Consider the following 24,741-nt stretch of genomic DNA (forward strand, 5'->3'; position numbering starts at 1 on the left):
ATGTCCTCACGCAGTTCGCGCAATGCTGGAATCAGTACAGAGTCCATCGCATCTCTTACTGCCGAATTCACAACCGAATTCAAAATGCTTTGCTGCTCTTTAAATGCTAATTCAATACGGCTAGCAATAGCATCGTCGAGGTCTTCTCTGGAGATGGTGGAATCTCTGAATTTTTTCTTCAATGGCGATTGCTCAATCTCTCTTTTCCGATCCCCTTTGTCTGCCTTAGCACTCATGATGGGTCCAATGCAGATTGGTTCAAATTTTACTGATAGGATCATATAATATGTGGCAAAGTGAGCAGAGCGAAAGACTAAGCTTGCATCGCCGTCGAAGGGTCACGTGATCCCCAGAGAAATGTGTTTCTGATATAAACTCTACACACCCTCATTAAAGTGTCTGCTTTGAGATGTTTGAATGATGACGCAGAGATAACTTTCAAACTTTTAATTAGGAAAACATAAAATAAAAGACTTACAGTAACATGTTTGCATAAGTGTGCAGAATTGACCTTTTTCCAATATTGAATATAGTTCAGTTTGTCTTTCTTTCTCTCTCACTCAGACTCTTTCCAGTTATGATTCTGTGTGATATCTCAAGAATTATGATTGCTTTATTTATCTATCGACTGATCAGTATAATATACAAATAAGAGTCTCTGGCAACTTTCTTCACTTTAAAAGAATAAAATGTTCTGGAATAAATGCAGTGAAATTTTGTTGAGCATGATTTGTATTAATTAATTGTTGTTTGGTGAAACTCATTGTGGAGGAAGAGCAGCTGCCACACATTTGAGAAATATAATGTGCTGCATGTGTGAGATTTTCAGCAGCGCTTCAACAATGAAACATCAGCTCTGAAAATACTCCTCATCAGATGTCATGATCAGTTAGTTGATGTGTGTCAGTGACGTCACGTTACACACATCAAGCTCTGAACAGATTGATGCTTTTCTCCTGCTGCTGAAGTCAAATATGTTCAGTAAGACACAAGAGCATCAGTGAGCTCAGATACTGACGATGCTCATGAGGATCACTCTTCAGATCTTCTTCACTACAGTCAGTAAACCAGCACTTTATGATTCAGAAGAAAAGGATCCTGCTGCAGCTCCACATTCTCTTCAATCTCATCGTGTGTGTAGCGTTAAGATTTACTGCAATAATCATCACAATCTTATGTGTCATTTGTGCTCTTATGTCTCCATATGCAGGTGTGAAGTCAGTTTGTCATCATGGAGAACAGAGAGAGATCTTCATCTCCTGATCACAGCTGTGTGTCTCTGAAGAGTGACGCATCCATGGGTCGTCCTCCTGACCTCGGTGATGATCCAGTGACCTCTGACCCCAAGTGAGATATAATCCAGTGTTAAGGTCAATTCATGCTGCGCTGATAAACACTGACCAGCGTGAACAATCACCGGATCACAGTTCATCATTTCTCAGACGCTCCACGAGTCGACAAGTGCTGCTTCAACATGTTCAATCAGAGAAACACACACTGAGCAACAGCAGCAGATTCAGACACACACTGATCCACAAACCAGAACAAGAGTGTGTTTACACTGTTAGTGAACCACAGACTGTAGAGCTGTGTTCGGTGCATCGATATGACGATGTATCGTCACAGAGGTTTGATTCTGTCTCTGTATGGATATCTTGACACGTGTGCAGCAGTGGACCGCGCTTAATTTGAATACAAGAACACCGTTTAAAACAGAGTAGAAAAGTGCAAGGTTTCTAAAAAATAATGAATAGAGTATAATATATAGGCAACAACAAGGTTTAATCTGGCCGCAGAGGAACACAGCTGGGTTGCCTGATATAACGAGACGTCCCTGAAACAGAGCTTCACACTTGAGCAATACAGAAATATCTGCTAAGTGTGTTACTTATCTTTGTCAACCTGGCAACCATGTGTGCACTCGCTCTCTCTTCACTGAGGATAAACACGCTTGCTTTCTGAAAACACCGGTTAGCTTGCAGTTTAGCGATCTAATAATAACAAACAGGTTTATTGAAAGGGATCGGAGAGTCAGGATCGAGAGTGACCAAATGCAGGTGAGTGAGCAAGTTAAGGTGGAGTTCAGATTGCTTAGCTGTGGTTGTGATGTTGTGTCTTTGTTTGCAGGTTTGGATCGGATGTCACTGGCTTCGAGGGAGGATCGACAAGGAGTCCAATGGGTAAGCTTAGAGGTAAGTCAGGAGCGTTGAGAGAGTCCAGAGATGGTATGGAAGTGTGTGTGTGTATATACTGGTGTTGATAGTGTCAGCAGGTGCGTGCAATCAGAAGTCAGGTGATTGTGAGCGGGTGATTGTGCTGGGTGGTGACTGTTGTGATGGTGACTGATCCCTGACATTACCCCCTCCCCCAGGGGTGGCTCCTGACGCCCTCGAACGGCGACAGGGGCGGCCACGGCCTCTGGGCGTGGGACGTTCGGGATGAGCGCGGTGGAACTCTTCAAGCAGTAAGGAGTCTAAGATCTCGTCACTGGCCACCCAGGATCATTCCTCTGGTCCGTATCCTTCCAGCCTTCCGCCCCGTCGCCGTGAGTCCAGGATTTCCTTGACCAGATAGACGGAGAGTTGTTTGAGGATTTCTGGGGGAGGAGGTTCGTCCTGGTGCAGAGGGAGAACAGGGTTTAAGGAGAGACACGTGGAATGAGGGATGAATTTTGTACCTGGGTGGGAGTTACAACCATGGCTGGAGGGAGAATGGGTTCAGGGTTGGTGGGAGCATCGGGAGAGTGCATTCTGGAGAGGGCATCAGCCTTGTTGTTGTGACTTCCGGGGCGGTAGGTTATGGAGAACTGGAACGTGGTGAAGAAAAGAGCCCAGCAGGCTTGACGTGGGTTGAGTCTTTTTGCATCTCGAAGATACTGGAGGTTTTTATGGTCAGTGATGACTGTGAATGGGTATTTTGCTCCCTCCAGCCAGTGCCGCCACTCTTCCAGGGCAAGTTTGATGGCCAGTAACTCTCGGTTCCCGATGTCATAATTCTGCTCTGCTGAGGTCAGTTTCTTCGAATAGTATGCGCAAGGATGGAGGCTAGGAGGCTCACTGGTATTGGGACAGCACGGCCCCGACGCCGGTGGTGGAGGCGTCAACTTCAACAACAAAGGGAGCTGAAGGATCCGGATGGTGTAGGATGGGGGCCGTGCTGAAGGCTGTCTGCAGTTTCTTGAAGGCTTCATGGGCGGTGGAGTTCCAGGACAGGGACTTGGGTTTTACTCAGAGTAGGGACGTTAAAGGGGCTGTGTGAGTACTGAAATTCTTGATAAAGCGACGGTAAAAGTTGGCAAATCCCAGGAACTGCTGGAGCTCTTTAATGGTCTGGGGACGAGGCCAATTTCTCACAGTATCTACCTTCCCCTGGTCCATTTGAATCCCCTCTTGGCCTACGAGGTAACCTAAGAATTGCACCGTGGGGCGATGGAATTCGCATTCTCCAGCTTCAGGAAGAGATGGTGTTCTCTGAGCTTCTGGAGGACCTGCTTGACGTGTTGGCGATGTTCGGCCAGGTTCTGAGAGTAGATTAGGATATCGTCAATGTACACAATCACGGAGCGATGGAGGATCTCCCGGAACACCTCATTCATAAATCCCTGAAAGACTGATGGGGTGTTGGCCAGCCCATACGACATAACAAGATATTCATAGTGCCCCGACGGAGTGATGAATGCCGTCTTCCATTCATCCCCTTTTCGGATACGAATGAGATCGTAGATCCAGCTTGGAGAATATGCAGGCCCCACGGAGTTCCTCTAGGGCGGCCGGGACCAGGGGAAGAGGGTAAGGCAGCTTCACTGTTTGAGAGTTAAGAGCTCGGTAATCAATACAGGGCCACAAGCCCCCGTCCTTCTTCCCCACGAAGAAGAAACTGGAAGCCGCCGGAGAGGTGGAGGGTCAGATGAATCCTTGGTTGAGAGCCTCCTTGATGTAGTCCTCCATTGCCTTGCGCTCCGGGATGGACAGGGGGTAAACTCTACCCTTGGGGAGTTTTGTTCCAGGCAGCAAGTCGATGGCACAGTCCCATGGCCAGTTTGGTGGCAATTTGGTGGCTGCCTGCTTACTGAAGACATCCTGGAACGCCACATAATCAGATGGGACCTTGACTTCTTCCTGGGGCTCAGGACTTTTGTTGAGCGTGGAGGCAACGTCAATGATGCTGGAACTCTGGGAAGGAGTGGGTACTGACGAGAGGCAGTGACGGTGACAGTACTCGCTCCAGCGAGTAACTTCACACAGGTCCAATCTGATCACTGGAGAATGGAGCACAAGCCAGGGGCATCCCAGGATGATATCCACCGTGGGTCCCTCCAGTACCAGAAAGGTGATCTCTTCCTCATGCAGTTGTCCGAACTTGAGCTTTATTGTGGGTGCTTGGTATTTAACCCATCCATGCCCTAGTGGTTTTCCCTGGATGGTTTCGACTCGGAACTCCTGGGCATGGTGCTTCCGGGGGAGTTGAAGGCGTTTCAATAGGTCTTGAGAAATGAAATTGGTCAAGGAGCCCGAGTCGACGAGGGCGGATACTGCAACAGAATGATTGTCATGAATAGTTGAACTGGGAGTAAAGACAGGGTTGAGAAAACAGGATCCAACTGAAGGATACTCACCGCAGGGCGTGGTGGCCGGACAGGGCAGGTCCTGATGTAGTGGTTGGGATCAGCACAGTAGAGGCACAATCCAGCCGACAGACGGCGTGGCGTGCCCGTTCCGAGGGGGTGAGTCGAGTGTTATCCACTTACATAGGTTCTGGTACTGGGGAACCCATGGCGGGTGCGACAGACTGGTGGGCGGTTTCGGTGGCGTGCGAGGCAGTGAGGCGCTGGGAAATACGAGTGGCTCTCTGCATAAAATTTTCAAGCCCAACGGAGTCGTCATATATGGCCATATGTGCTTGGATGCGGGGATCCAGGCCTTGTCGGTAGGCGCTGAGCAGAGCGGTTTCATTCCACCCGCTAGTGGCCACTAGCATTCGAAACTCCAATGTGTAGTCATTCGTAGAAGAAGTGCCTTGACACTGCCACAGCAACTGATCGGCTACGGAGAGCTTTCCTGTAGCATAGCCAAACACCTCCTTAAAATGGTTAGTGAACGCACTGTATAAGTTGGTTATGGCACTATTTGCATCCCATATGGCTTTAGCCCATAACAGCACCTTGCCACGGAGAAGAGAAATGAGGAAGGATACCTTTGACCGTTCGGTGGAAAATTGCTAGGGCTGCATCTCCAGATATAGCGCCACTTGGAGGAGGAAGCTGCCACACTCAGCTGTGTCCCCCGCGAAAGTAGCTGGCATGGCCATGGGACTGACAGAGGCAGACCGCGGAGGTGTTGGGGGAACCAGGGATGCCCGGAGATGCCTGGTGACAAGTTCCTCCAGGATCTCCGCTGGTGTGGATGGATGGGGATCCATCTGGTTAATGGTTGAGGTCCGGTCTTCTGTCACAAAGCACGGTCGAACCCAACTGGTGAGTAATAACAAACAGGTTTATTGAAAGGGATCGGAGAGTCAGGATCGAGAGTGACCAAATGCAGGTGAGTGAGCAAGTTAAGGTGGAGTTCAGATTGCTTAGCTGTGGTTGTGATGTTGTGTCTTTGTTTGCAGGTTTGGATCGGATGTCACTGGCTTCGAGGGAGGATCGACAAGGAGTCCAATGGGTAAGCTTAGAGGTAAGTCAGGAGCGCTGAGAAAGTCCAGAGATGGTATGGAAGTGTGTGTGTGTATATACTGGTGTTGATAGTGTCAGCAGGTGCGTGCAATCAGAAGTCAGGTGATTGTGAGCGGGTGATTGTGCTGGGTGGTGACTGTTGTGATGGTGACTGATCCCTGACAGTTACTGTTACTGCTCAAATAAAAACACCATTACACACTCTAAACCTACATTTAATTTCTAATGAAATATTCTCATGAATTTAGTAAGTATAAATATTTTTTCAGAATGTATATTTCAGAGTTATTGCTGCTGTTCTGCTGTGCGTCACGTGTTTGACTGCATGTTTTCAGCGGCGCTCCTTCACTGACGTCTCTGGAGTTTAATGGAGATTTCTTCTGAGGTTATGCAGAATAGAAATACTTTCTAACATTCACAGAGAAGAATTTAACCGTATGTAAGCTCTGCGCAGAGGAGAACACGTCTCTAAAGCATTAAACAGCAGACACGTCTGTCAAAGCACAACAGAACAAACCGCAGTAAACGCTTGTGCTTTCGTCTGAAGAGCTGAATATAAAGCGCTCTGATGTTTCAGACGACTTGCTCCTGCATCTTTCACACAGCAGCTGTTTTCCATGAGTTTATCCAGAGAAATGTGTTATTCACTGATATAAAGTGATGAGACGGACGGATGCTTTCTGAGCACAGCGTTCAGACGAGACTAATCCATAATCACACTCACTGACGAGTATTATTATTATTATTGATTTGATCAGTTATTGTTGCAGCCCTGCTTATAATAAATGAAACAGCAGACAGAACTAAAGGAAGAATGATTTCTTTGTTTATCAGGATCTTCAGGACAAGGAAGAGATCTTCATCTCCTGATCACAGCTGTGTGTCTCTGAAGAGTGACGGATCCATCAGTCATCTTCCTCTTGACCTCAGTGATGAAGCAGTGACCTCTGACCCCAGGTGAGGATAAGTGTGTAGTGATGATTGAACTGATTTATGGAAGTCAAAAACACACTCAATGCACACAGACAGAACTCGACACGATGAGCACATGAGCTCCTCCATTTACTTGTATTTAAGGAATAATTGACGACGGGCCGTTGAATTCTTAGAAAATAATGCACACCTGAGGCCTGAAGTCAATTATTCCGCTTATGGTTGCCACACTTCAAGACATCGATCAGATGATATATTTCAAGGCATTTGTCTGATTTTTCTACTTAAATCTCTATTGTGAGTAGGATTATTTCTTCCTCATCTCATTCAACGCCTCCGTTGCTAATTCCAAAACATCATTTTAAACCTAGTAACGGAGGACTGAGGCATTGATAGCAGACTAATGTAGCTAATATAACTAAGAGAGAAAGACTTATGAGAGAGAGAAAGAGAATTTTGAATTTTTAAGACAATTTAACAATTTTAACAACCATCCATACAATGGATCTTAATTAAAATCCACACAAACCACCAAATGTATTATTCAACACAACTTGAAAAGAATAAATCATCATCTATAACAGTACACAAAACATCTTCATAACTCCATACATCTTTAAAGCCTTGAATATTATTCACTAATTTATAAAACGTAAATTCATGTCTTATTCTTGCTTTAACTAGACTTCTGAAAGTGCCATCAACATCATTTCCTTCCTTCCCTTCTACTTTTTTCCTTCTGGTTAGAACAATTGCAGTCTTTGCTTGGCCAACAATAAAATTTAATAAACGTTCTTTTCTTCTACTTTCTTTCCAATATTTAAAACCATAAACATTGGAAACAACAACCTTGACACCTACAAAAATGTCTTGAAGTCTTAAGAACAGAAGACTCAATCTATTACAATACAAAAAAAACAATGAAATATTGTTTCTGTATTTTCACAGAAAGGACACTTACTTTCAACAGATCGATTAATAATGCTTACAAACGCATTCACAGCAACAATTCCATGTATTAGTTTCCATTGTATAACTCCAGTAATTTTGATCAATGGTGGTTTATATAATATTCTCCATTCAGGCTTACAATTCTCATCAACCCCAAAATGTAATTTCCAAGAGATATCTGTTTTACTCATTTCTTAAAGTTTTTTCCCCACAACTGAGCATATTTCCAAACCCTTTACTCCCATATCATTAAGAAAAGGGTGAACAAGCTCTTCTTCTACAAAACCAAATGAAATCTCCATATTTGGGAAAGAGTCATTGTTATCAAGTACACATCCATTGTTGTCTGTTGTTATTAGACTCATCTCCTCTTCAGTTAAGAGTCTTTTAACTCTGTCCAAGAAAGCTCCAACTATCCTCGATTTTATTCCCAGACGCTGGGCCGTTGCATCCACTTTATCAAAAACACATCCACACTGTAAAAAATTGCTGTAAAATTTACAGTAACTTACTGGCAATTTTGGTTGCCAGTAAGACTGTAAATTTACAAGAGTACTGTAAATCAATAATTACAATTGTACTGTAAAAATACAGCAAACTCTTGCATGCTGTAAAATTGTTGTGACGGTGTGAACATTTGATAAACTTATTTCATTTGATTCTACTAAGAAGGAAAATTTCTTCATATAAAACTGCAAACACTTAATTTATAATAGTAAAGTTACTAAAAACATGACTTTAACTCAAGTGTTGCAGTTTATCATCAGCTATAGCACACATGCATGTGGTAAAGCACTTAACAAAGAGATCATCACTGTATCAGCAACTCTACAGTTACTGTCTTTAAATAAAGCAGCAGAACATCAGTGTTTGTGGCTCATCATTGACTGAAGCACAGGTTCTACTCTTAGGCAAATATAAATTCTGGAAACATCTGAAACTCAGTGACCCCCAATCATATCATTATAAAGCCCTGCAATACCAAGAGACGAGCAAAGAGAGCAAGCCCTTCCCTCAGTTGATCCAGAGCTTCAGTCCTGATGCTTCACTAACATCTGCTGATGCTCTGAATCACATCAGAATCAATCAAATTACTGCACAAATCAAACAGAGTTACATCACTCACTGGCAAACACAACAGCAGAGTAAGATGCAATGCTATTCGGCCCTAAAGAGAGAGTACAGTATGGCAGAGTATCTGTACACAGTGTCAGATAAGAAACTCAGAAGCACGTTGACGAGATACAGACTCAGCGGACACAAGCTGATGATAGAGACGGGCAGACACAGAAAAACATGGCTGCCCCCGGAGCAGAGATTGTGTTCACACTGTGATCTGAATCAGATGGAAACAGAGCTGCACTTCCTAACAGAATGCTCCAAATACACAGACATACGGACAGTGTTCTCTGATAAAATACAGCAGATCCATCCGACATTTAAAACTCTCTCAGACCAGGAGAAGATGCCGTATCTGTGAGGAGAATACAATAACTGCTGTGTGTTTGCTGCTCAATATGTGTCTGCCTGTCACCACAGAAGAGAAAACACTCAATCTGCCCTGATCTGAAGTTTCCAGCACATCTAGATTATATTAAACCATATTACTCTGCTATATTACTTAGATGTACAATTTGCTTCTGTAAATTTGTCTAATCCCTGATCTTATTTATTTATTTATTTTTTCTAGTGTATATACTTGCATACATTAGAAATTAATTTTGCATTACATGCTTAATACTTTTTATATATTATTACTATTATTCTTTTTTTTTTCTCTCTCTTTCTTAATACATATATGCACTATTTGTAAGCAGCCCAGCTGCAATTGCTTTGGTAATACAAATGTATAGTTTTTGTCATGCCAATAAAGCACCCCTTGAATTGAATTGAATTGAATTGAGAGAGAGAGAGAGAGAGAGATAGAGAGAGAGAGAGAGTGAGAGTGTTTGGCAGCACTGTCTACTAATAGTGAAAGTTTAAGTTCATTTTCTTCATGAACAGCACTGTTGTTGTTCCTCGCCAGAGAAGTCATGTAGTTTAAGTTGATGTTACTGATAAAATCGTTAGAGTAGCGCTAACAACATTAAAGGTCCCATATTGTCAAAACTGAAATTTCCTGGCTTTGTTCATGATAACTGAGGTCTAGGAGCTATGTAACTACCATATACGTTTCAAAACCAGATCAATCCACAGTAAGTGCACACAGCCTGCATAAAGTAGCTGTGTTTTTTCACGACACGTTGTGACTTCCATAAAAATGTGACGTCCGATCTTCAGTCACCGCCTTCAGTCACCACCCCGAGCACCGCCCACCGTCCCATCCATCCTCCAGCCACAATTAATCACCACAATGTATACAATTACAAATGATTATAAAACGGCAGTTTGTTGTTTTACACACATGCACACAGACATTATTTCATACACAACATAGTGGTGAGATGCAAGAAATCTTCAGACGCGCTCATAACAACAAAAGACAATACTTTATTGAAGCTTTTCTGATAAGAAATGTGCGCTGCAAATGCGAGCAGTTTTGACGATCGTTTCTGTTCAGTCAGCTCGTTTTATCTCGTTTTATCTCGTTTAACCACAGCTGCCGTCGGATTTTTGTCTGGCAGTGGCAGCAGGTATGCGATCAAATTTCTAATTTGAGGCTGTATTACATCAATTCTGGCACCCAACATCACAACAAGATGATATTTTAAGCTCCTTATGTAGCCGAATCTGCACTGGTTTGAATGGGCCGCCTCCAGTCCTTTGTTTTGTTTTGACGTAATTGTGACGTCGGCCCTACATGACCCTAGTTACCTGTGGTTGGCCTAGCCGTGCGTCACTTATAAAACAACTGGCCAATCAGAAGAGAGGCTCATGAATATTACTTAGACAGGCCAAAATCAACCTGTTCTCGACAGAGCTCACGAAAGAGGAGCTGTAAAAAATATAGAGATGTTTTTGGTACTTATACTGCAAATATATATTCTTAAGGACATCAAAGCCTAAAATAAAACTCCAAAGGTGTACAATATGGGACCTTTAAAGCTTATTGTAACGGGGCTGACGAGACGTGAGACGTGTGGGTCAAATTGTAAAGCTTTATTTCTGAACATAAACAGAGACAAGGTAATAACAGGCAGGGTCAAACAATGGCAAAAAGGTATATAGAGGGGAAGGCAAGAGAAGTATCCAAAAACAGGCGTGTTCGATCGTGGGCTAACAATATCCAGAGGGCTAAGACAAAAGAGGTAATCGGTAAACAAAGCAATGGTCCGGGCTGGGGCAAACAGTATCCAAACAGCAGGGCAAGGGCTAATCCAGGGAACACGGGCTAGAATAGGAACACAGGAAAACAGGCAAGGCAAGACTAGGAAAACTATCAAGGGCTCTGTAGAGTAGCTAAAGCTAGGGGAGCGATAACTGTGTTTAATTAGTTGTTCTTGTGATATTTCAGCAGAGCAGATGGAGAGCGAAGCATCTCTGGAGGAGCCTCTGTCGTCTGTCTGAACAACACGAGCGTTACAGCGTCTCTGAATAAACATGATCAACCAGTGAATGATGAACTACAGAGAGTCAAAGACCAGCTCAAAACCAGCATGAAGAACAAGTATGAGGGATTATTTGAGGGACTGAAACTCCAAGAGAATGAAAGCCTCCTGAAAAGGATCTGCACACAGCTCTACATCATAGAGGGAGAGAGTGAAGAAGTGAATGAAGAACATGAGGTTTTACAGATAGAGAAAACAGCCAGAACACAACACTCACAAGACACTCCAATCTACTGCAATAACATCTTTAAAGCCTCAGCTGAACCAGGATGTGAGGAGAAAGACCAGATCAAGACTGTTCTTACTAAAGGCATCGCTGGAATCGGAAAAACCGTCTCTGTGCAGAAGTTCATTCTGGACTGGGCCGAGGGAAAAGCCCATCAGGATGTAGATTTCATGTTTGTGCTTCCATTTCGAGAGCTGAACTTAATCCGAGATCATCAGTACAGTCTTCACAGACTTCTGCTGGACTTTCATCCTGAACTTCAAGATCTGGACTTAAAGATTTATGAGGAGTGTAAAGTTGTGTTCATCTTTGATGGTCTGGATGAAAGCAGAATCACACTGATGTTTTCAGACGCTCAGAAAGTTTGTGATGTGACTGAGACTTCATCAGTGGGTGTGTTGATGTCAAAGCTCATGAAAGGAGAGCTGCTTCCCTCTGCTCTCATCTGGATCACCTCCAGACCAGCAGCAGCCAATCAGATTCCCTCCGAATACATCAACCGTCTGACAGAAATTCAGGGATTCAATGAGCCTCAGAAGGAGGAATATTTCAGGAAGAGAATCCGTGACCAGCATCAAGCCAGCAGAATCATCTCACACATCAGAAGAGCAAGAAGCCTCCACATCATGTGCCACATCCCCGTCTTCTGCTGGATCTCATCTACTGTGCTTCAAAAGCTCCTGGAAGGAGATCTGAGTGCAGAAATCCCTCAAACTCTGACTGAAATGTACATCCACTTCCTGCTGATTCAGATCAACACGAGGAACCAGAAGTATGAAGAGAGAGATTCAGAGAAACTCCTGCAGTCCAACAGAGAAGTGATTGTGAAACTTGCTGAAGTGGCTTTCAAACAGCTGATGAAGGGCAATGTGATGTTCTATGAGGAGGACCTGATTGAGAGCGGCATAGACGTCACTGATGCCTCAGTGTATTCTGGGATTTGCACTGAGATCTTTAAGGAGGAATCTGTGATTCATCAGAGGAAAGTCTACAGCTTCATTCATTTGAGCATTCAGGAGTTTCTCGCTGCTTTCTATGTGTTTTATTGTTATTTAACAAAAAGCATGGAGCCACTGCATTTTGTGATTACAAAATATATACTTGACCATGAATATTACCCTGAAAGTGACTCTGACAGTGAATATGGATATAATATATCTTATGAAGTCTCTCTGTATGATCTACTAAGGTCAGCAGTAATTAAAGCACTCCAGAGTGAGAATGGACAGCTGGATCTGTTCCTGAGGTTCCTGCTGGGCGTCTCACTGGAGTCCAATCAGAGACTCTTACAGGATTTACTGACACACACAGAGAACAGCTCAAAGAGCATCAGGAGAACCACGCAGTACATTAAAGAGATGATCAAAGATGATCGTCATCGTCTCTCAGCAGGTCAATCCATCAATCTGTTCCTCTGTCTGCTGGAAGTGAAAGATCAGACTCTATCCAGAGAGATTCAGGATTTTGTGAAATCAGACAAACATTCAGATGAGAAACTCTCTCCTGCTCACTGCTCAACAATCGCCTACATGCTTCAGATGTCAGAGGAGCCGCTGGATGAGCTGAACAGCATGAAATACAACACATCAGATGAGGGGAGAAGAAGACTGATACCAGCTGTGATCAACTGCAGAAAAGCTCTGTGAGTGTTTAATCATTTACTAAAGTATCATATTTAATAATGAATCTGACACCTTTAAAATAAATGCTCCTAAATGAGAGATTTTCTCCTAAATAACAGGTCAGATTCGTAAAGGGGTCATGACACGCCTTTTTAATACAGTAGATAGTTGAGCAAAATGCCTGTTAGTGCCGCGGTAAATTCAACCCAGTCACATGTACACAGCAAAATCCCCAGTGTTAAATTATCACTGCCAAGTGTCTATGGTCCGGTTTCACAGACAGGGCTTAGCCTAAACCAGGATTAGGCCATTGTTCAATTAGGACATTTAATTATTTTTTATAAATGTGCCTTAGAAAAAAACATTACTGGTGTGGATCTAAAGACAAAACAATGGCACTGATATGTTTTAAAATCAGTCAGTGCAAGTTTATTTCACTTGAAACAGCTCAGATTTACATTTTAGTCTAGGACTAGGCTTAAGCCTTGTTTGTGAAACCGGAGGTATGTGTCCACACTACAGAGTGTTAAAAGTAGGGATGGGCAAATGAGGCTTCATGAAGCTTCATCTGCCCATCCCTAGTAGTGTCATGTTGAAATATATAAATGAACATCACATAGGCTACCTGGCATTTCCATAGTGTATTATTTATGTGCTCTGAAGGAAATTAAAAAAACAAACAAACAAACAAAAAAAAAAAATACATTTTGAAATTCTGGGTTATTTCTCTCAGCAGATCTTCTTGAACTTCTTGAACGCCGGGATGAACTTGGTTCTTTGTTTGGAAGGACTTTGTTTGTTCACAAGGAGGCGTTGTGGGCGTTTACATTCGCGCACGCCTCATGTGGATGTTTTGAATTTAGGCTTGTTTGAGATGCGCCTCGCCTCGCCTGAAATGTAGGGAGAGTAGGCGGCTGCAGTGAGGGGAGGAGTGAAATAAGCGCAGTCAAGACGGACAGTTCTGAACTCTCGAAGTGGAACAGATACCAACAAGATCAAAGGCAGATATCGTGTTATTCTCACTCATGTGCTGTGCTGCTGATAAACATGATATAATTTCAGTTCTGTTGCTTTTATATGAATATAAATATGATGAACAAGACACTCAAAGTGCTTGCTATTTAATTCCATACGAAAGGCGTATTTATCCTCCATTTTTATTTTAATTCAAACATGTATTTTAGATTTTTATAGAAAATATGACAACAATCACATATCTCACACAGAGATCGCACTGTCATAGTGTCTGGGAATATTCATGCACAATTTAAATACATAATAGCATGAAATCAGATAAAAAAAAAAAAAACATTTTAGAAGAGAACGCAGCATCACGGTTGTCTGAACCAATGAGCATTAAGCTGTGTCGTCAGTCAGTCGTTTCCTATCATGCTTTTGATCAGCGCAGTCGGTGGAGAGCAACTGCGCGTGACTGCTCAATCCGACACAGCCGTCTTGCCGTCACAAGAGTTTTTTGGCACACGTCAGCATGACATCAGAGCAAGGCGTACGTAACTCGGACACTTTTCTAACCGGCATGCACCTCGCGGTGATCACCGGTGATCGGTTCTGCGCAGATTTTGCTCATCTCAAACAAGCCTTTTGAAAAGCGCGATCGGCACGTGGGAGTGACCGCATTAGATATAATGAGTTGAGATGGGGAAACTGGACATCGCACTGGTTTCATACACGGCAAAAAATCCAGAGTGAAATTAACTCTCCTGGGAGTACATGTGAGACCACACGCAAGAGTGTGAAAGTGTTAAAATAAGAGTGTTAAATTAACACTGAAGCAGAGTTAAAGTTAATGAGATAATTAAGTGATTAATTGTAGCGATGATTGGCCATTATTGAAGACGCCTGATGTTAACGAGCCGAATCAGCAAAGATGAAAATCACAATTTTTATGTCACCATTATAGTGCTCAGCGTTTGCTTTATTTGGGCACTTGACGCTTGACTTTTTAATACTATATTTTATTTGGTTTCTGTAACTGAATTGTAACAGCCAAACAACGAGAAAAAGGAAAAAAATCTCTGAACTCGTTAAGAGCCAAATCTCTGAGTTAGTTTTACATTCTTGATTATAGCAGTCCTGTGATTCATTAGCATAGGATTGCCAGCATGTTCAATACAATCCGAGGGATTTCTTAAAAGGTGTTTGTTCAAAAATCTTTGAAAAGAGTCTTTTATTTAGACACACAAACATCAAGAATCAACATGTGAATCTCAACAACGGTGACAATCAGAAAAGCATGTTGCAGTGCATTCTGGGTGCCACCAATCAAAATTCATCCATAGCTCTCATGATGCATTGTGGCATGAATAAATTATGAGCTGAATTGTCTTAGTAATTTCCTTTATTCGTGCTATTTTATTTTTGTTTTTTATGTGACTTTGAGTAACTTGTTTTCTAATGTTTAGAGTTGATCCGTTTTTCTGAATATTTTTTAGTTTATGCGTGGTTAGTGAAAAACAAACATTTTGAAGTCACTGAAATAAGGCCATAAAACACATACAAAACATTTGTTCACAAGACGTTTGAGAACTGGATCTTGTAGCCTAGAGTTTTTGCTTCAAAATGATATGTAAATTATCTTGTTTACTTGCTCACAGAAAACAATATATTGCATATACAATATATATTGTATAAACAATATATTATATATATATATATATATATATATATATAAAATGTTGAAATATATAAATGAATATCACATGCCTTTTCCACAGGCATTTCCAAAGTGTTTGCTTATGAATTTACACATGAAACATATGTTGGTACAGAAGAAACATTCATGGCAAAACCATGCAAAAACAGACAAACGAAGTGTAAACAGGAAGAGTGCAAGATAACAAAGGGTGTAAGGTTTGAAGAAGCCCACTCTTACACCCTATCTATAACCTACTCTCTCACATAGTACACAGAATTGAACAATTAGACATCTTTGTGCCACTCTAGGAAACAGTTCCTTTTCAGCTGAACACACAAGTGAACATCACATGCCTGGCATTTCCAAGGAGTGTCCTGCCTCTTATCATGCTTTGCTTTGCAAAGCACACATGTACGGCGACCAGCAGTGGCATCTGAGGCCTGCTCAGCTCCTGGAACAGGCACATGGTCAACACTGGTCTGTTTTGGTGTTATTTTCTGTGACACACCACAGAGCTCTGTAATTAGTTCTTCCATAAACTCCTTGTGGCTCATGGTGCCATAAAGCTCTTTGTGTACAATAAAAGCATTGGTGGAAACAATGTCCAAGAAGTGTAGAAATAGCTTTCTGTACCACTTCATTGTTTTGTGCTGTGTACTGTAGTACTGTAACAGCTGATCAGACAGGTCAACGCCCCCCATGTGCTGGTTGTAGGCAGTCACAGGTGCATGGAAAACTATTTGTCCTCCATCCATTTTGTGTTTTCACCCTCCTCTGCACAGTGTCTCCTGTATAAGCAGCATGGATGGTGGAACAGACAGACACCTCTCGTGTGTCCATCCATTTCACAAACACAAGATGTTTGTCTCGAATCCACCTGATGGAGCCCCTCACAGATTTTTTAGTGCAATCTGTGCATTCAGATGCATTCCGAGGGCAATCCTTCCTGTTGTCTCTGTATGTCCCACATGCACCAAACTTCAAAGCAAACAAGTCTGTTAGGAGCTTGGGACTAGTGTAAAAATTATCCATGTATACATGGTACCCAGAGCCCAAAACTGTACAGTCTAACAGAGATGCTACAGCATCATATGACAGTCAATGGCCTGTGGGAAAGTTGTTCTTTCCTGTGTACACAGCAAAATCTACAGTATATCCATTTGATGAGTCCGCAAGAACAAACAACTTGAAGCCCCACCTGGTTGGCTTGGCTTTCATGTACTGAGTCATTCCTGTGTTTGCTTTGCATGCCACCATTCTTTCATCCACTGCCAAATTTTTTCTTGGATGATAGATGGCCTTACATGCATGCTGGATAGTGTCCATGAGGGGTCTGACCCTGAAAAGACGGTCGTGTTCAGCTGTGCCCCTCTTTCTGTCATTGTCGTGGTCTGCATCTGGGTGACTCATGTGCAGATTCCATGAAATGGTGCGGTATCTGTCCCTTGACATGATTGTGGCAAGAAAGGGAACAGAGAAAAGACTGTCCTGCCACCAGTAATCTCTGATGGACCTCAACTTCACCATGACCATGTAGAAGAGTAGCCCAATGTAGCAGTACAGCTCACTGATGCTGACGTCTGTCCATTTATATTTATGGCCCTTTGCACGTGCCCTGGCAGCCTGAGAATTGGTGTTTCGACACAGAGTTGACACAGCATTTTCAGAAAATAACATTTTGAACAGACTCATGGGAGTGTGTGCATCACATGGTCTTAGCTGTGGTCCAGGTTCCCGTGCGGGCAGGAATCTCAGAGCCTGTGGAGCCATGTCGACATCAGTCTCTGTTTTCCATGACCAAGTGGGCTGCTTATTTGGTTTAGCTCTCTTTGCCACAGGTTCTTTTGCACTGTTATTCTCACATCTGAAATAAATAAAAAAATAAGCATGCTGTTTACACAAAGAGACTACATTATTAAAATTATTGGGATGTTAACTGATACTAGTACTAATTTGTAGGGAAAAAGAACACAATTACCACATAGCACACATTTTACCATACAGTAAATAAAACAAATTAATATCTGTAATATCTGTAAAATAGTGAATGCACACCTAATGTATAAGATTCTGTATGGAATTGAAAACTGAATAATATACCTGCGTCCCCTTCTTGTGCGTGATGCGGGTGAAGGCGAGAGTGGTGTTTTCAAAGTCCTAAAAAAGTGTTGTAAACCACTGTTAGCATTTATTTTTCACAGTACAATAGTATATACGTACTTCATGAGAAAACAGAATGCCAATAACAAAGAAACTATATTTTAACACTATCAACCACAAATAATATTACCATACCCGCATGGGAAAGTACTATAGTAAAAAATACTATAAATACTATATTATACAGTATAATACACTTTACTTTAGTATGGTTCAAAAACACTATAGCATTTACTATACATTACTTACTTATTGTGTTATCCCAACCACAAATAATATTACCATATAGTCATAATAGAAGTACAATTACTATACAATTGCTATATTGTGCACTTACTGATTGTGATTTTCCAGCGAACTCAAAACTGAATGACACTTGCGTGCCTTTCTTGTGCAAGAAGCCGGTGATGCAGCCACAGTCCTAAACGAAAATTGAAACTGTTGTTAACAATTACCAGAAGATACATAACTGATAATAAATTGCATCACTGATAAGAATGGACGCGCGTATCGATTGGCCACTTACCGGTGACATTTACACCTAGGACAATCGAGAACGCAAATGGCCGGGTATAACGCATTCAAAACATTTACCATATCAGATATTCACGAACAAAAGCTAGTTGGTGAACAATTTCACGATTTGGAAAAATATAGTCTAAACAATCCAAAATGTAAAATAAATAAATAAATAAATACATAAAACCATGGTTAATTTTTGAAAGAGATGTCTATTGTATTTATGTTTATATCGGCGTATAGCATTACATTTATTTTATTGTATATATCATCATTATATATAGTTATATATGCGCGTTGTACAACATTCAAAACTATAAGTAGCCTGTAAGGAGATATTTCATATTTCAACCAATTTTACTCTGAATAGCTGATTTTAGTCTGACAATAGCTTCTTTGGAAATTTAGATATAAAATAGGCTATAGCTGAGCAACATTTTAACTCATGAAGGTAATAATAAAAAGACCTACTCGTCAGGAATTATATCCTCTGCTGGGTCCAGACGCTCTTCAAAATGCAAACGTTCGTCATCTGAGTCGCGTTCTTCCTCTGAGGAGAAAGTAAACTCTTTGTCGCTGTCCAGAACAATCCGAAGTGCTTCTTCACCCGTGTAGCGTGCCATCTTCCCAATGCACAGAAAAAGTAAGTAATTCTATGATGAAGCTTGACGTTTTATGCCATTTCTCGGAGGCGTGTACTTGACCTGGCTCACCTCAGTTCATTTACATATGAACAGCGCGCTCAGTGGGAGGCGGGATCACATTAGCTGTAATGAGGCGATACAGGAGAAACCGGACCACTCCTTACTTTCATACAGATTACATAAAAATAGATTATTTTCATTTAACAGTAGACATTTCAAGCTTTCTATACATATATTTCTCGTGTCTCTATGTGAAGTATTTGCTGAGTTACAGTTCATTTTAGTGACATGTTTCAAAAAGCAGTTCGCGGAGACAGAGAAGACAGAGAGCGCACCCTGTTTGTTTTCTTTATTCTTCAAAAGCACAAAGTTTAGTTGTCATTATGAGTACCGTATTGTCCCGAATATAAGACTTCTTCTTATAATTCTTGGAAATACATCTGAAAAAACGCGGTCGTCTTATATTCGGGGTCTAGACTTTGACATGTCAGTAATACACCCACAACAATAGGTGGCGCCAAAAACGCATATAACGATCGAGTGTGCCATGAAATATGTAATGTAATGTGTGTTGTAAAGATCGCGAGCGAAAACAAAACAAAAAGAAAAGCTTACAGCGGCACGAGTCGTGACTGTCATGTTAGCCTGATGGAACCAAACTTACTCTGTAAGTGATTTTAAAACATAAGACAGTACCCAGATTTGAAGACTACAATAAGATTTCACTTCTACTGATAATAAAATTTTGGTTGGCTACTATGAGATGGATAGCCTAATGTTATATAATTCAGATGGGCTACCTGTTATTTCAATGGTATATCAAAAAGTGTATATTTTTCAATGTCATTGTTGGTACATTTTACCAGTATTTACCATACTTTCAAAACAAAAATTAAAATAGGAAAAATATGCAATTTGAAAATAATTTAAGAAAAAAATGTGTTTTACAGAGAGAAAAACAAACAAACAAACAAGAAAACAAGATTTGGTTTTCAAAAAGCTTTTTTCCAAAAGGTACATGTGGAAAAAGGGGGGTCGTCTTATAATCAGGGTCGTCTTATATTCTGGACAATACGGTATATACAAATAAAAGTAGACCCCTTACAGATTCGAATGGTGTATTGCTCTTATCTGTACAATCACAAATAAAGAGGGTGCGTTCTCTGCTCGGCTCGGTCATAAAGAAAATACGAGACAGACTGCACTGGTGCGGGCTTCGACCCAAGGGGTTAAATGTTGGAAGGTGCTGGGGGCATTGCAAAGCCCAAACGGCATCCTGTTCATTCAAAAAGCCCGAACGAGGTAAAAAAAGCAGTCTTAGGTCTATCGGCCTCATTAACAGGGACCTGATTGTACCTGCTGGCAAGGTCCATGGTAAAGAACTAACGTGCCCCTGCCAGCGAGTCCAATGTATCCTCAATGCAGAGTAGAGGAAAGGCATCCTTTCTGGTCTTAGAATTTAAGTGACAGTAGTCTACACACGTGTGTAAGCTACAGTCCTTCTTCTTGACCAGGACGATAGGCGAAGCGTAAGGACTGCGCTCTCTCTAATTACCTGGGCCTCAAGCAGTTGGTTAATGTGTGCCTTCACTACCTCATACTCGGAAGGAGGAATGCGCCTATACCGCTGCCTCACAGGGAGTTCATCCATCAAGGGGATGTCTTGGGAAATGAGATTGGTGCATCCCAAATCCCCATCATGTAGGGAAAAAACAGACGAATACTTATCCAGTAGCACCCTCACTTTACCTTGTTCTTCCGATGACAACACCAACAAATCGATCGCACTGATCTGTTCTTGAACAGACGGAGAAGCCTGCACAACTTGTGTACTCACCCTAGCCGAAACCACCCCAGTCAAGACGTGAGATCACGCGATGATCACAGTGACATCACACCATTCTCATACGGTGATACTCACAGTGTGAGTAATATGTGAGATAATTGTGAACTCAAAAATATGAGCGGGGTTCTTATTTATGTTAGACATCTACAAAAGAGCTTATTGAGTATTAACAGATTTAGATGATGATGTTTTATTGTTTTGTTTGACGTTACCATCGTGGTGAGTAGTGTTTGCTTTAGTTGGGCTCTTGACCCTTGAATTTATAACATTATATTTTTTGGGGCTGCTGTAACTGTGTTCAAAAAGCACATTTGTTATGGCAAGGAAAACCCAAAAGAGACTGCAATCAGGTGGTATTGGTTTGTTACTGATGATAACAGCGCAACCATCACCTAGAGTCAGTATGCAGTCTTTTTGAGAAGTTATTAATCTAAAGTTTTTAATAATAGCTCTGTGATTGTACAGTATAGAACCCAGCAGTGTCATAATCGTTTATGAAGGATTTTAAAAGCATGATAAGACACAAACATTTTGAACTACTGTGTCATTTAAACACAAAGAAAGACATCAAGAATCAGTGTATGAATCTCAACAATGGTGACAATCAAAAGCTTCATGGTGCAATGCATGCTGGGTACCTAGTCTCTGTACAGTGAGTGCACTTTGACCTCACATTACTATGAGCACACAGTGAGGACACTTTTAGCTCACTGTTACCTCACATTGTGACCTCATCACGAGTATCCTGTGAGCTCATGGTGAGATCACTGAGAGATCAAATTGTTGACTGGGACGTCCACCCCTGCCACCCCCATCCCCATTGGGCAAAGGGTCCAAATGATCACTTGATGGTGCTTTGTAAACACACCGGCCTTTTACGGCGGTAAAAAGTGATCCACTATATTTACTCAATAAAATTGTGTCAACAGATTATAAGCAATATTATTAATTAAATTCAACACATAAAAATTAATTAGAATTAATCAAATGAGATGATTACAAATTAACCATTCAAATTGAGTAAAATAGCACAAAAAATGAAGTAAAATTTAAACAAAAATATTGGTTTCATTGGACAAAAAACCCTATGCTAATGATACTATGTTATGCATGTCAGACCAGTAGTTGGCGATCAAGAAACACTGCGCAAAAATGTAATATGCATGCACATGACGTCACCTTTTTCACAAATTCATGTTTTTGTTGTTTACATGGAGATGGTACAAGCATCTTGTTCAAAAGCTTGTGTTTCCAGGCCCCCAAAACTGAATTATTGAAGACACCTGATGTTAACAATCACTGAAGGAGAAAATCATGTTTTACCATTGGGTCACCATCACGGTGGTCAATGTTTGCTTTAGTTGGGCTCTTGACCCTTAACTTTTTAACATTAGATATTGTTTGGCTGCTGTAATTGAGTTAGACAACAGTTAAGACAAGCCAAGAGAAAAGGTGATGGGGTGGTGTTGGTTATGTTTTGACATCATCATCATCTGACCTGAATCTCTGAGTTGGAGTTACTGTATCAATTTCTGCCATTCTATGATTGTCCAGTATAATGTCTGGAATTTTCAGCATAAACAGATTTTTAAAAGCTCTCTTAATCAAATAATAAAGAAGCCTTCATCTAGGCACACAGACATCAAGTATCAGCGTGATAACCTCAACAATGGTGACCATTAAGTGTTGCAGTGCATTCTGGGTGCCACCAATCAAACCTCATCAATAGCTCCCATCATGCATTGCATATTTTAGTAGTTTGTTTTGTGACGTTCAGAGTTGATCTGTTTATCTGAATATGCTGTTTATCACCGTTGTTGAGATTCATACTCTGATTCTTGATGTCAGAGTGTGCCTAAAAGAGCATTTTTTGCGAAACCTGAAAATGGATTGGATTATACTGAAAGCTTCAGATCTTATACTGTACACTGTAAAAAATTGCTGTAAAATTTACAATAACTTACTGGCAATTTTGGTTGCCAGTAAGACTGTAAATTTACAAGAGTACTGCAAATCAACAATTACAATTATACTGTAAAAATACAGCAAATTCTTGCATGCTGTAAAATTGTTGCGATGTTGTAAACATTTGGTAAACTTATTTCATTTGACTCTACTAAGAAGGAACGTTTCTTAATATAAAACTGCAAACACTTAATTTATAATAGTAAAGTTACTAAAAACATGACTTTAACTCAAATCGTTGCAGTTTATCATCAGCTATAGCACACATGCATGTGGTAAAGCACTTAACAAAGAAATCATCACTGTATCAGCAACTCTACAGTTACTGTCTTTAAATAAAGCAGCAGAACATCAGTGTTTGTGTGTTCAAGTAGAATTGAAGCAGTGCTGGAGTTAAGGAGATAATTATGTGATGATTGATCATTAATGATGAACACCTGCTGTTATCAAGAAGAATCACCGAAGGAAAGAGAAACCCAAGAACTACAACTGACTTCAGCCACAGCTGAAGATGAAATCAACTGAAAAAAAGAAGACATTAAATCTGTCAAGATCTGATTAAACAGCATCAGACTGACCAGATTGACTTTATTTCTGTCAGACTTCTAGAGAAGCTCTTATTGAGAATTAACAGAGGTTTAGATGCTTTATTGTTTTGTTTGAAATCACCATCAAAGAGACCAGTGTTTCCTTTTGTTGGGCTCTTGACCCTTGACATGTTGGTGTTAATATTACACTGGTTGCTTTAATTGTGTGATCATTTAAAACACACTTAGCTCAACCAGCGAAGCCAAGTGAAAAAGAGTTGTGGGTAGATCTTGTCACTGGTCCCTGACCTCATTTCAAGTCCAATTTCTGATTATGTAGACATTATGCTGTTTTAGATTTTTTTTAATAGCTTCATATCTTGCAGTATTGTAAATATCAGATAATTTGAATACTTTACAAATCACCTTGTGCACATAAAGTTTTCATCTGTAGCAACACAAAGACCACAGACATCAAGAATCAGTGTATGAATCTCAATAATGGTGACAGTCAAGAAAATATTCAGATAAAACTCTGAACATCACAAAACAAGCTACTAAAAGTCACAACTATAACAGCATACGTAAAATAAAATATGAAAGAATAAAAGAAAATAATCAGACAATTCAGCTGCATTGTTTATTCATGCTGCAATGCATGCTGGGATACATGGAGAGTCTTGTACTATGCTGGTACCCAGCATGCATTGCAACATGAAGCATTTTGTTGACTGTCACCATTGTTGAGATTCATACGCTGATTCTTGATGTCTGTGATCTTTGCATTGTTACAGACGAAAACTTTTTGAGCACAAAGTGATTTGTAAATTATTTAAATTATCTGATATTACAAGACTACTACATCTGAAGCTATATAAAAATCTAAAGCAGTACTACATCCATACAATCAGATGTTGGACTTGAAATTAGATCAGTGGATCATTTGCCCACAACTCTCTTTTTTTTTTTTCTAGCTGTTAAAACAAGTGTGTTCTATATAAACACACAATTAAAGCAACCAGTAATATTAACACCAACATGTCAAGGGTCAAGAGCCCAGAGCCCAACAAAGGAAACACTGGTCTCTTTGATGGTGATTTCAAACAAAACAATAAAGCATCTAAACCTCTGTTAATTCTCAATAAGAGCTTCTAGAAGTCTGACAGAAATAAAGTCAATCTGGTCAGTCTGATGCTGTTTAATCAGATCTTGAGAGATTTAATGTCTTTTTTTTTCAGTTGATTTCATCTTCAGCTGTGGCTGAAGTCAGTTGTAGTTCTTGTGTTTCTCTCCTTGGTGATTCTTCTTGATAACAGCAGGTGTTCATCATTAATGATCAATCATCACATAATTATCTCTAACTCCAGCACTGCTTCAATTCTACTTGAACACCTAGTGTAGAAACACATGAACACTGGCGCAAATTACAAATCATGAGTGCAGCCTTAGATGAACTCAACTGAAATACAA

General features: G+C 40.9%; 1 protein-coding gene across 1 annotated transcript; it reads left to right on the top strand.

The window, feature by feature from the left end:
- Window positions 1-12,978, top strand: LOC131524383 (NLR family CARD domain-containing protein 3-like). The gene is made up of 3 exons (XM_058751521.1): window positions 1-1,347; window positions 6,509-6,631; window positions 11,013-12,978. Exons 1-3 carry the CDS (start codon window positions 1,232-1,234, stop codon window positions 12,976-12,978), a joined length of 2,205 nt encoding a protein of 734 aa, XP_058607504.1. The 5' UTR covers window positions 1-1,231.
- Window positions 12,979-24,741: the final 11,763 nt, after the last annotated feature.

This window comes from Onychostoma macrolepis, chromosome 01 (genome assembly GCF_012432095.1).
Source record: "Onychostoma macrolepis isolate SWU-2019 chromosome 01, ASM1243209v1, whole genome shotgun sequence".
Lineage (NCBI taxonomy): Eukaryota > Metazoa > Chordata > Actinopteri > Cypriniformes > Cyprinidae > Onychostoma > Onychostoma macrolepis.

Coding starts and splice junctions, on each gene's coding strand:
- LOC131524383 (XM_058751521.1), top strand. CDS start 1,232: ATGGAGAACAGAGAGAGATCTTCATCTCCTGATCACAGCTGTGTGTCT. Junction 1,348..6,508: donor CCAGTGACCTCTGACCCCAA/GTGAGATATAAT, acceptor TTTGTTTATCAG/GATCTTCAGGACAAGGAAGA. Junction 6,632..11,012: donor GCAGTGACCTCTGACCCCAG/GTGAGGATAAGT, acceptor GTGATATTTCAG/CAGAGCAGATGGAGAGCGAA.